The sequence below is a fragment of the Nicotiana attenuata genome, unplaced genomic scaffold (genome assembly GCF_001879085.1).
Source record: "Nicotiana attenuata strain UT unplaced genomic scaffold, NIATTr2, whole genome shotgun sequence".
Taxonomy (NCBI): Eukaryota; Viridiplantae; Streptophyta; class Magnoliopsida; order Solanales; family Solanaceae; genus Nicotiana; species Nicotiana attenuata.
Genome location: NW_017674942.1, coordinates 1 through 14,433, shown reverse-complemented (window position 1 = coordinate 14,433; position 14,433 = coordinate 1). Strand labels below are relative to the sequence as shown.

Genomic DNA, 14,433 nt, shown 5'->3' with positions numbered 1-14,433 from the left:
AGATAAGAATTGAGATTAGAGTATATGTGGGTGGCCCCTACTAAAGGAATATTTCTTGCTCCTTCTTGGCATGTGGCGTGTGCGTGATTCTAAAATTGGATTGTGCATGAGAGTTTGTTAGCCTATTTTTGTCCACTAGTGGGGAGGGGGTCCACAATTAAAGAATGAAAAAGACTCTTCTTTTATTAATAATCATTTCTTTTGTTTCTTAAATACATAAGTACTAAATAAATGTGACGAATGTGCATGTGACTTTATACCAAAATGAAAAAGAAGTGTGCGTACCCCTCCTTTCTTGATTTTCCCTTTTTGCTTCTTTTTTTTTTGAATTCTTTTCTCTTTTTCTCTTTTTTTTTGATTTTCTTTTAAAAGATAATAAGTAACAAAACTAAAATTTGATACTACTAAATCCAAATAGAAAACAAAATTCCAATTGCTTCAAATTAGTAGGAAAAAGTGACTATATTAAGGAAATTCAATTACTACTAAATATTTACTAAATCCTATGAATTAAAATTTTCACTAAAACTATAAGAATATTCTTTGAAACTTTTCTTTTCATCCTTTGTAAAAGTAAAACTAAAACTAACTAAACAAAAATACTAATAACCTAAAATAAAGAAAAATATTTTTTGTAGTTTTCCATTTTTCTGACGAAAATAAAGTAAAGAAGTCAAAAATAGTTGAAATAGCTATATTAGGCTTAAATTAAATATTTACATGCTAAAATATAAAAAATCTTGGGGAGGGTCAAAAATTACATGTTTACACCTCCCGTGCCACGAGACCTCTTGGCCTCCCTATCATCTCTATTATGGTCTCACATACCCTCCAATATCTATGCAATTTCAACCACCTGCTGATATGAAGTGTCTGACTCCAACTCCTTGGTCATGATGAATCTAATACTCTGGTTGAGCCCCTCGTTGAATCGACAGACTCTCTCCCTGACTGAGGCAACCAAGTCTAGTGCATGCCTGGACAAATCACTGAATCAGACAACATTTTCCGACACTGGCATAGTACCTGGCGCAGCCACTCAAACTCCGCACGCCAAGAATCCCGAAGGGTCTGAGGAACAAACTCTTCGAGAAAAACTCTGAAAACCGATCCCATGTAAGTGAAGCTGCCTCGTCTGGGCTACCCACCTCGTACGCCAGCCACCATTAATATGCCATTTCCTTTAGCCGGAACATAGTAAAAGCAACCCCACTTGTCTCTACAATGCCCATAGTGCGGAGAATGCGGTGACACTCCTCAAGAAAATCATATGCATCCTCTGAAGCCAAACCATTGAAAATAGGAGGGTGGTACTTCTTGAAACTCTCGAGCCTAAGCTCTTCCTCCTCAGATGTTCCTGCCCAAACCACGGGCTGAACCGGAGCAACAGGCTGTACCGGTATAACCTCTAGACTTGATCAATCTGGACCCGCTGCTCTAGGGTATGGGCCGCGGGAGTCTGTGCTCCTCCCCCAGCTTGAGATGTGGCTGGTGCAAGTGGGATCAACCCCGCCTAAGCTAAGGTACTGAACATTATTAGGAACTATGCGAGGGTCTCCTGAAGTGCTGGGGTGGAAATAGGCGCCTCGGGTGTCTGTCCCCCGACTGGGGCTACTGGTGGCTCATCTGTCGTAGTTGGGGCAGGTGCTTTGGCTACACCATATGCCCCGGCCCCGACCTCTCACGGCTCTAGCAGGGGACACGAGTGTTTGATCGTTGGATCTTGCGGTGCGTGTCCTCACCATCTGTGGGAGAATAGAAAGTCAAAGATTTAGTTTTTGAAATCAACTAATTCGCACGATAAGGAATCAAAGAAGTGAAGTTTTCCTAACAGTTCCGTAGCCTCTCGAAGATAAGTACATACGTCTCTTTACTGATCTGCAAGACTTTACTAAACCTGCTTATTACTCTTAACACCTATGAACCAAGAGCTCTAATACCAACTTGTGATGACCCTAATTTTCATCCGTAGGATATCGTGATGGCACCTAGTCTTTACGACTAGGTAATCCTAACAATAATAATAACTGAACCGATTACTGAAAATAACTGAATAATAGATAAAAGCCTTCCAAAAACAAAATCTCACAATACACACCAATACCGGTGGAACTGATTCATACGCTCTACAGAATACAACTAGAGTACTACTATATCATTGTCCGAAAGAAAATGCAGCAGGAAGTAAAATAGGGAAGGGACTCCAAGGCCTGCGAATTTGGAGCAGGTATACCTTGAAGTCTCCTAAGAAGCAGCCACAACAATCCTCTAACGACCGGCACGAGTAGACGTACCTGGATCTGCACAAAAAGATGTGCAGACGCATAGTATGAGTACACCACAATGGTACCCACTAAGTATCGAACCTAACCTCAGTAGAGTAGTGACGAGGCCAGGTCAAAACACCTATTAGGATATAAAATAGACAGTATAAATTTGCAATACGGATATGTGATGGAAAGTGAGGAAACAACTAACACTGAAAGATAATTTCAAGAACTAGTACAGGAAATCGACAAAAGACATAACATAAAAGAAGCAACTAAAGTGACACAATAATCATGTACGGACATAACCGATAGAACAAATAAGGAACAACACAACAAGATATATTTTCCACCCAAAATACCTTGAAACATGAAATGAATAGCAAGAATCACAACGAGGTACTGCCTCGTGCATAATGAAATCAAAATCGAGGTACTGCTTCGTATAATCAATAATCACAACCGAGGTACCGCCTCATATTCACTTTTTTCAATCTCAATCATAATTTTTCCTTATACAGTCGTGTGAGTCTTACATTTGAAAATAGGTTTTGAAAATAGTTTTTCCAAAATAGATACACGCACTTTATCCCACCTTATGACGCCGCATGACTTCACGTAGTTCCCCTACAAACAACACACATAAGTCCCACTTTATACCGCAGCATGCACATCAACCCAATCCTTATACCGCCGCATGCGTGTCAATATCATATCACAATAACATCGCACCACAAGTGCCATATATCACAACTTGCCAACAAAAATAATATCAATATTTCCACAACAATAGCCCATGGCTCCACCACAACGTACACGGGAATATCAACAACAAAAATGGATGAGAAATGCTCAATAAGATAGATGTTTCAACAATAACCAACATCGCCTCAACATATTAACGACTTTCACAACTTCAACACCAATTAACTCAACAATGAGAGAAATAACGTATAACCACAATATTAGATAAGACTAAATTCACAGTAAAGGAGATAATATTCAACAATGAGTCTCAAATAATGAAAATCAACAAATAAAGGGGATAACATGAACAATTACTTCAAGTAACGAAAATCAATATGGATATAACACGAACAATAACCTCAACAATAATAATTAATAGTAAAGAAATAACATGTAACAATAAAGGAGACAACATGTTCAACTAAAGCATGTGAGCAATTTAGAAGTAGGATGTAGAACAAATACTAAACAAGTCAACTAAGGCATTTAAAGATAGTTTAACACAATTAAGGATAATTTGACGACGAGAATGTAGAACATAATATGGCATTTCACTCGTCACCTTCCGTACACGAATTTCACTTAGCACAATTTAACCAACAATACCAATACTAAGGGATAGTTTCCCACACGAAGTTAATCAAGACACTTCCCTCAATTAGGCCAATTCAATACTCGAAAATAGTTTTTCCCTTACAATCTGCCTCCACACGGCTCAAATCTAACCAAAATTGACTCAATATTATCAAACAATGCTAGGGAATTCAATTGCAATATACAAAGTTAAGATCTTTACACTTTTCAACAAAAGTCAACTCGGGGTCCGCCTGGTCAAAACCCAGATCCAATGGTAGATTCCGTCTACCCATGACCCCACTAGTTTATATATGTGATTAGTTTCAAAATCCGAGTCCAAATATACTCTTAAAACTCAATTTCTCAGATTTTTTTCAAAAACTTGACAAAGTTTTACCAATTTCTACTTTGATTCACATGATATTGATGTTAAAATCTAATATATGTTGATGGGATATGATTAGAAATAGATTATAATCACCTACCCAAGGTTTGTAGGTGAAAATCCTCTCTCCAAATCGTTTCCTACCGAGTCTAAGGTTAAACAATATGAGGATGAGTTCAAAAATCCTATCTCCCAACCCTTTAACCAGTTGCAGATGTTGCATTTGCGAAACAGGGTTCGCATTTGCGAACTCTCACAATTGCGAACCAGAAATCACATTTGCGAACTCTGACAGACTTAGCTTATATCGCAATTGCGATGGAGTCTTCGCAATTGCGAACTGGGATATATCGCAATGCGAACAAATTATCCGCAATTGCCAACATCACCAAATCCTGCTGGTTTCGCAAATGCGAAGATGAGGTCGCATTTTCGACATTCACCCCTCGCCTGTCATCATCGCAATTGCGAGCCTGGTGTTCGCATTTGCGACACCAGACACCAGATTTTTCCTATTTTTCAATCGAATCATTCCATAATATGTCTGAAACTCATCCGAGCCCTCGGAAATCCAAACCAAACATCCTCATTGATGTAAGGAATTATTTGTTGATGAGACAGAATTTTTTTGGATAGTCCAAAAATAGGGGAAACTCTGTACGTTTTTTTTGTAAATTACCGATAAGGCTTAATTGGGAGCACTTGCTCCTAAGCACCGGTCACGCTCCTAATTTGGGTCGTGACAAATTGTATCACTTGTATTAAGACGCTCAATGAATACAAAATGTGTCAGTTGTATTCGTTCGTGCAACGGATACAAGATGAATCAACTATATTCGTTCGCACAATTATATTAGTTCGCATAACGAATACAACACGTATCAATTGTATTCGTTCGCACAAGGCAAAATACGGGTGTATACAGAGGATACAACCTGTACAACCAAGGTAAAATACAGAAATACAGAAAATAAAATACTCTTATTGAGAATCGAACTCAAAACCTCTGCTTACTAAGCGGGTGCTATAACCAACTGAGCTACGAGAGCTTGTGCTCTTTGTCACAGTTCAAAACTATTGATCTTTTGTTTCAATAGGTGATTTTTTTTTGCTACAAAACTCAAATATAGCTATGAATGGTATTTTTATGAAAAGTATAGTTATGAATGATAAATACAGTATAAATATTTGCTGTGTCATGTATATAGTCCAACATAAAGTTGCCTTGGGCCTAAAGAGGCTGATACATGTTTTAGCTCACTATATTTTGGGTTCTTGTGACCAGAGGCGGATCCAGGATATAGAGGCTCCGGGTGCCACGTAGTCATGTTACAATTTATATTATCTAAAAGGGTATAAATTTAATTGGTTTGGTCTATTCGGGTTTCGATTTGGGTTATTCGTCTTAATATAAGCAAACCGATCGAGCAAAAAGATTACGTTATAATTATGATAACCTGAGAAAAAAAAAAGATAAAAAATTCAACTGGATTATGCATTTTGTACAAGAAAACGACTCGTTATCACTTTATATTAGATACTTAAGGCAAAAACTTATACTAATAAGCACTCTAAACATTAAAACAGAAGTAATATTGCAGACATTTTTCAATTTATATTTCTTATGAAAATTAACTAGCTCGATATTATATATAATTGTCCTACTTTAGAGCAATTTGATAACAAAATAAGCTTTCGTCATTGATTAGAACAATAACTTATTCTAATTTTTTTTTTTGGCTTCTGCAGATAGATTACCAGAGTTGTGGTCCTGGAGAAAACAATTAATTTTTCATTATTTATTGATAAATCACGGAGGAATTAGGAAAGTGCAACAATAGGGATTTTTTAAAATAGATTTGTGAAATATTTTTTTATTATATATTTTCTGTTAAATGTTTAACGAAAGGAGAAAAAGAAATTTCAAACTAAAGAAATAAGATCAAAGAAAAAGTCAATAGAAACTACTATAAACAAAAAAGAGCAATTAAAGAAAGAGAAAGAAGAAAAAAGGATCTTCCTGTAATTGTAGTTGCCTTAAATGAACCACATATATGCATGCATACATACTATTGCATAGTCTCGGCCAGAGCTTGTGGTGGCGTACCACCCCATCCCTTACACATAGATCCGCCTCTGCTCGTGACTGTTGCCAAAAACTTGTAATAAAGGCCACACAAATAAAGCATGCCTGAAGATATCTTTAGCAATGCGTTTCTGGTGGCCGTAGGCGAAATTTGTTGTAGTGACTTGATTTATACCTTTATAACTGAATATTTTTGAAAATATACACAAAGACACACACTAAGTCTGTATTCTTGTTTGTTTAATAGTTAGTAAATGTAGTAGTAGTATTTTATACCAATTTATTAAATTTTAAAACTAGATTCGCATGAGATCGAGGATAATATAAGAAAATAAGTCTTTAACCTAGCTCAACCTTAAAAGCTAGTTCATGAGATGAAGAGGAGTTAATACAACATTTCTTCAATCAATGCGACACAATTATGTCCATACCTAAACACTTGGAAGGTGGATAAATAACATCAGAGACCAATATTAAACAAATCAAGAATAAGAATGAGTCTGACTCTAATATATGTTAAGAAAATTGACCTTAGCCTTCGTCAAATCCAGTAGCAAACCGTGTTTTAGTTTATGCAAAGTTCTATGGTAGGATTTATTATTCCTGCTTCCGATTGTATATCAGAAACAACTTTTCTATCTTTACGAGGTAGGGATAAAGTCTATGTATACACGACCCTCCCCAACCTCTCTATATTCACAAAGTAGAAGTAAGGTCTACGCAAACACTATCCTCCTCAGACCACACTTGTGGGATTACACTAAGTTTATTTCTGTTGGATTCATTATTCCTATAAAGTACAAACTAACCGCTTTTACAAAATAGAGAGAACAGGCCAGCAATATCGCTGCTGGGACAATCCTCCTAGATCTCTTGTTGCGTCAACAATTTGTAGACAAAGGTAAGCGTGTGAAACTTGGGAAATATATTTGCTTTTGTTGCTCTAATCTGAATCACAGACAATTAACATTAAAAAGCCAAGCATAATAACGTGCGTAAGCAAATCAAACATTTACACGAATTCATAAGCATATTCAAACAGCCACAATTCGCAGGGGGAACAAAGTATTTACAGTGCCATATATCAAGAACAGAGGATTCCCATTGAGGGTAATGGAATGATGGAATAAAAGAGCTTCTGCCATTAATTTCTGCCCTTTCCTATCAGACAAACTCTCCAAAACTTTACAGTACATCTCATAGTCATCGTACACCAGACAAAAAGAAGAGGGAAAATCTATAATGGAACTAGTTGAGTGCTAAAAATCGATTAGGGCGACACTCTTAACTGGCTTTAAGGGCACATTAATACATCCTCTAAACTCTTACCTGGCTTTATATGCATACATATATCCTCTAAGTTTCCGTACTTCTTCAGATGACACATTTAGTAAATGGTCTACGTAAATGCAGATTCCAGCTCCACTGCAATTTCAAAGTTGATGATAGCTTTTCAGCAGAAGGCATAATTAAGAATGTGGAAGCAGTCAAAAGCAGGCTTACCTAAGGGGCCCTGCTGGTAGCCATAAAATATCCCATCTAAATTTTGCCAACCTGCAAAAGACATGCAAAATGTAGGTCAAACCAACAGCTTTATAGGGCCTAAGAGTCCAAAGTGATGAATGCAAGCAAAGACACGCGTATGCACATAGGTGTATACATGTATGAGAAAGGAGAGAGGGCAGCTGAATAAAGGCGTTGATCGCTTTAGTACATGGATGTGCCAAAGGTGATAGTATATAAGGAAAAGGGTAAAAACACCCCTCTACTATCGAATATTGTTTAAAATTACCTTCCGTTATACTATTGGCTCAAAAGAACCCCTACTGTGCTACTATTGATCAAATATACCCTCCAATTAACGGAGGTGCCAATAGGCATTAAAGCCTCTACTTGGTTACTCCTTCAGTTTCAGTTGTTTAGGTAGTTTAAAATCCCAAAAGTGGCTGTTGAATATAGTTAGAAGTAAAATAAAACCTTGCTGTGCTAAGAAGCTCACCTTAGCATGTGATGCAACCAAAACACTGCTACAATCATGCCAATGCAGCACGAAGACCATAGCCACCTCCTATGATATTTTGATTCATGCAGTAAGCCCTTTATGGTCATTAAGCACGTCAAAATAGCTGCCCAATCTGAGAATTTTTCAAGCGAATGCCAACAATTAGGACATAAAGTATAAAACAACTGTTTCTCATCTGATTCATGATAGCACATGATTTCCAGCAAATTCAAGACTGAAATTAATTATTCCATAAAGATCATTACCAATATAATCATCAGAGAAGACATCTAGTACATGCTCTCTATGAACTCGGAACAACTGACTTTCAATTGTAGAAAATTACCAAATGCTAGCTTGCTTAAATGCTTTTTGCCCCAAACCAAGAAGTAATTCTAACATTTACCAGTAACTTATTTGTGGTACAAAATAAGTCAATCCCCTCCTTTATTGATTATCTTTTTTTCTCCTTTATCTACTTTCAGATAGTAAGAGATGCTCAATAGAAGTTTCCAGCAGTCCCAGAAATTCTTCAACGCTTGTGAGCCCCTACAAAGGATGGAAGGATTTATAACAGCCTAAGAGATACATTACTTGTTGAGCAAGCTTATAACAACGCTCATTTGCATTTATTCTCCACCTTAGCCTAAAGAATTATAGTAACCAACATAGTGACTGAATACTTGCTCCCTCCGTTTCATTTTATAAGACAGTATTTAGCTAATCACAGATCTTAAGATTTTGTTTGACTCATATATCACATTTGTGATGGTACAATAAAAATATTAAACTAATTGTTGAAAAGTCAGTTTGATAGAGGAAATATCATATCAAAGTCTACAAGTTGATTAATTTAATGTTTAAATTCTTGAAAGTTGTGATTGTTCTATAAAAATGAAACGATGTCAAACGTTTTGGGAAGTCCCAAAATATAAAGAGAGTCATAAACTGAAAAGGAGGGAGTGTATCATCTTCCCAAAAATTACTCAAGTGATTTAACTGAACCTGGGAGTTTGTAGGCAAATACGCTATGAGATGACAATAACACAAAGGGTTTCTATGTGTCCATTGTAGCCAACCTTTACTATGGGCCACATCATGTTGTATCCACCAACAATCCTCAAAATTTTACCATTGGCATAATAAAGCCCAATGCATCATAAGACTTGTCTTCCTAGAAAGAAAGGAATCAAACATTTTAAGAAAACTGGAAGTAATAGACCATGACCAGAAAGGTGCTGCGTTAAGAGAGCTTTTTTAAGCACGGAATAAGCTGCAATACCAAAGAAAAGAGTTAAGAAGTAAAAGGGACAAACCTGCAGCAATGATGGTCCATGAGTCAACTTCATACATGAAATAAGCATGATATCGCTGTTAACCATATTAAAATACTGAAATCAGTAGCAGACATTAAGTAGGAAGATAGTATAGTAGATATTTCACATAATTTGTACTCTACTTAGAATTTACGATCACCTCTTCTGTGGAAAGTAAATACTGCCGTCACATTAGCCTTGTCTTTACAGTAAAAAGTGAATGTCTTTTACAGACTTTACATTAGCTTTAAGGAAGTATCAAAAGCATCAACATATCATTGATGCTTATAGAGCATATATAACTCGAAACTTTCCTGCATAAGCTTATCCAACTATCTAACATTCACTTCTCTTCCTAAAAGTTTGCTCGGTGCCAGTGTGACCAATATTCAGATAACTCTTGTGCAGGGTGTCCCAAGAAAATCCAATATCAGAATAAGAGAAAGAATCATATCAAATTAGAAATTCCAATATCAAAGAAATAAGAGAAGAACCATATTAACGACAATTGTTTACTATAAATAATCCATGTTTCAGCTTCTTTGATTTAAGACATCCTCGATTATCAGATGCCATCCTCAAATTTCCATGAATATTTAACACTTAAACCTTGTCATTAACGTAAAATTGATGTTAACAATATGGAACACCAAAATTGTAGTTTTTACTGCTCTCTTTTCATGAAATAGATGATATGGAGAACAGTAAGTTCATCAAATGGTGCACTTTACAAAAGTTATCTACACCATTTTTTCTTTCAGATGATACTCTTCTTTCTCATTGCACGTGTGTCTTATTCATCAGTCAAATTTTGCCATACAGATAAAACTGATTTACCAACAGCTCTTGTCCTAAAGATGATCCTTTTTTGTGTTGAGTTGGCAGAGATTTCCACCTTAGGTTCTTTTTACGTTTCTAGTGACTGTACTCTTGCTTGGATGGCTGCATTCAGATTCCTTAACTACTTGAACATGAAGGATTCCTACTTTATTATAACGCTAGATTTGTAGTTTCAGTCCTCTGTTTCCTGTCCTGAGGTCCTTCCTTACCTTTTCTCCAGGGGTAGTTTGAGAGGTGACAATGGAGGGAACTGAGTAAGCTAACAGAGCTTCTATTGAGAGTTGAAAAGTTAAAAGAAGACTTGTTACTTTAGCCCAATGACCATAATCAATGATCCAATGTGAAAGGTCTAGTAACTGGATTCAATGAAGGTGCAGAACCTTATCGAAAAAACAAAAAAAAAAAAAAATTGTTAGGGTGTACAGACGTTCAAACTTCAAAGTAATACTATTTCTCCTCTCATCATTCTGAACTCCACTTTGTGTCATACAAGAATGAAAGGATAACACCTCAATCTTTTCTCAGGAATTCTTTGCTAGCAAATCCTACTGGCAGAACTTAGATGAGCTCAAGGGAAACCTCACTTTCCCTCAGAGAGAATAAGTGCCAGTTCTTTAAGGCTTAAGCATAATTTAGTTGCTCACATAAATCTAGCTCTGCATGCTTGATCTCAGGGCACAAGCTACATGGATGGCCATACAAATGATTGGTAAAGACGAGGAACTGTTATAATTCATGCCTCTGTCATAGGGAACTCATGAGCACTCCTATTCAAATCATCTTAAATGTCACCAAAGAATGATCCTTGTTTAGTATGACAGTAAATGTTTATCAGTTAATATATTCCTTAATAAAATCATTTTATAACGTTTGGTTACAACATATCACTTCCTTCAACCGGCATTTATACATTTTTTCGAACTTTAATGTTGAAAATGTCACTGAAACACGATACCCTAGAATCCACTTTATATAATTATCTTAAGTCAACTGCCCAACCAAACACTGCATTTAAACCAGAAAATGATTTCCCAATCCAAAATCCAAATTTAAAAATACATCGCAATGTAAATTTTTTTTAACCCTAAAGATGATCACAAGCTTGTCCACCCTCCCCAATTTTACTTTCAACAACCTGCCTTAACAAGAGCCGTGGAATATCCTCACAGATGTGCATGAGATAGATGATGAATGTAAAAAATAAACTTTGGTGTCCTAAAGGTTATTGTAAGAAGCTACACGATTAAAAAAACTTACTTCTTTTCTTTGTGTTGGGACCAACAAATGATTTTGTTTACTTCTTTTTAATAAGGGTACGCCAGTGGCGAAGTGTGTTAAAGGGGGTTCAATTGAATGCCCTTCCTCGGGGGTAAAAACAAACTTTTCTGTATGTATGTGAATTGTTGAATCCCCTTGTAGTTAAATGTATTCACTTACCGTGCAAGTTAGCATTTTTTTAATCCCTTATTAAAATCTTGGCTCCGCCAGCTTGTGAGCATATTGACTATTCCACTTGGTATTTGCTACTTTCAACCAGTAATGGTAATTGTTTGCATCTTCTTGCGTAATGCATACAATTAACAAGATACAAGGTCAAAATAAATTTATACAAGGAGCAGAGGAGTACCAATTCCCAGGGATAATATGTCTGTTGATAGATTGAGTATATTAGAAAAGCCACATAACAAAAAAGTAGCCCCGAGAACACACCCTGCATGACAAGAACACACATAAATAACACAAGCTAACAAGCAAATGGTACCAAATTTGAAAAGTAATTTCACGTGCCCTCCAGAGAAGAGATTGCTGAGTTTGAACTTTCTCGAGAGATCGAATTAACTCCTCTTGTTCTGCAAATTCAAAACCCTAAATATTAGTAATATTGAGGAGTTTTACAACAATGATTAGAAAGAAGCCATGGATGATGACCTTGGGTATCAATGGGACGACCATCGTCGCGAGTAGGCAATGAAAATTTATCGTCCTCGTCGTAATGAGATTCTCGTCGAGAATTTCTCCATTTTCTCGTTAGCTTCTGCATCACCATCATTACATCCTCCTCCTAGTGTCTTCCAATTTTATGACTTTGAGCTCTGCTTCCCCAACGGCATCGTTCCACAAAGGGAGTAGTGTGCTGCTAAACTTGCGAATTGGATCGGGTGGGCCGAATTAGGTTGGCCCAGACAACCTGGCCTAACCGGTTCAAAGTGGGCCTGACTTTTTCTGAATTAGCCCGGGAACGGACCTGGTTGCCCTCTCCAATTATTTTTTGAGTAATTTTCGGAAACCACTATTGTTTAGTGGCTATTAACTTCTTATAGTTACCATATACATAATTACTTCCTATACCTACTATTCAGCTGTAAGGGTAGTGTATTCGCTGTATTCACACTGGAATACAGCAGCAAAAAGCGCCTAAAAATTAGGGCAGTCCAGTTGTACGCGCATGTATTCACGTGTATTCGCGCCATGTATTCATGAATACAGCAGCAAAAACAACCTAAAATCAGGGCAGTCCAATTGTATGCGCATGTATTCACATGTATTCGCGCTGTTGTATTCATGAATACAGCAGCAAAAAGCGCCTAAAATGAGGGCAGTGCAACTGTATGCGCATGTATTCATATGTATTTGTGCCATGTATTCATGAATACAGTAACGGCAATCACCTTAAAATAGTATGTCCAGATGTCTAATAACGGAAACAATATCAATTAGCGTGATACACTCCTAATATAACTCAACAAAATCAATTCTAACATGCTCCATTATCAACCCAATTAATTAGAATGATTTTTCAGTTGTATATAACTTTTGTATTTAGTGTGCTTCAAAATTTTATTTATCATTGCGTTCATTAGATTCAATGTTTGTATTTACTGTATTCTTTATTTTATATACAGTGTATTCAAATGTATTTGTAATAACAGTATTTTAGTTATTCCTAATACATATTATTACTGTTGTATTCAGTACATTTCATTGGTTGTATTCACAATATTTCTATTTGTCTTCAGTGTATTTTATTGTATTTTACTATATTTTAAAATTAAATATATTCACTATTTGTATTACGTTCTATTTTAATATTTGTATTCAGTGTATTTTAATATTTATATCTTGTATTCATGCATACTGTATGTACAGTATGTATGAATACAGGTGTATTCAACTGTATTAAAAAAAATACAAACATTCGAAATACATAAACACAGGCCAAAAACTATATTTATACAAAAATACAATGTGTTTGAGTGAATTTGTACAGAATACAATATATTTGTATCATTGTATGTGATTAAATAGCAAATAATAGAAGAAAGTTTGTCGAAGATGGCGTTTTTCGGCCAAGACTCCTTGTATCGCTTCACTACCTCTTCCATTACAATTTATAAAGATTCCAATTTGACCGCTTCTTCCTCTGTTCTCTCTTACTTACCGCGCTAAGTATCCCTCTTTCTCTTCATGAATCTCTCCGTCGCTCAAGATATCTCCGCTTCCTTTTTTGATTATAGGTTTACTTTCATGTTTCTGATTTTGAGGCTTTCTTTCATGGTTTGTTTCTCTTTCATGTATCTATGATTCGGCCTATTAGGAGAGAGAGAGAGTGAGAGAGAGAGAGAGAGAGAGAGAGAGAGAGAGAGAAGCAAAAATTTTAGAAGAGAATCGTGTGTTAATTTAAAGAAAGAGAGGGGAAAACATAAATGGCGTATTTCATGCCTCAATGGTAGTATATACCATAGTACTTATTTTGCTATAAAATATAAAAGGTAGCTATAGAAAATAATATTTTAAAATAATTTTGATTTATAATAAATATTGTGTATACATTTGCTATAGGAGATAAAATTTTCTCTTTTTTTTTAGGGACCTTTATATAAATAGCTGGTCATATTCATTGTTTACTTTTTCTAGCCATATACATAGATTATACATTTATTACACATAATTATACACATATAAATTGGGAGGGAATTTAAAGAAAAAAAAAGAATTGTAACTATTTAAAAAAAGACACATATAATACATAAATTATATATACATTTGTGACGACCCGACCCGACCCGTCATCTCATGAGAACCGCTTCGTTTCCCCCATTTTCTGCTTCGTTATGCTTCATTATCAGTGTCTTTTGTGAACGAGTTGAATTGGGTTGATTTTTTGGGAAGGTAAATGAGACACTTAGTCTCTTTAAAGGAAGGCTTGTTTGGAA

At 35.9% G+C, this 14,433-nt stretch overlaps 1 protein-coding gene across 1 annotated transcript; it reads right to left on the bottom strand.

Moving 5' to 3' along the window:
• Positions 1–7,057: 7,057 nt before the first annotated feature.
• On the bottom strand, positions 7,058–12,345 carry LOC109219489. Its single transcript, XM_019383954.1, has 7 exons — positions 12,149–12,345; positions 12,008–12,069; positions 11,847–11,930; positions 9,380–9,434; positions 8,061–8,196; positions 7,565–7,615; positions 7,058–7,486 (listed from the first exon to the last, which is right to left on the bottom strand). Exons 1-7 carry the CDS (start codon positions 12,267–12,269, stop codon positions 7,387–7,389), a joined length of 609 nt encoding a protein of 202 aa, XP_019239499.1. The 5' UTR covers positions 12,270–12,345; the 3' UTR covers positions 7,058–7,386.
• Positions 12,346–14,433: the final 2,088 nt, after the last annotated feature.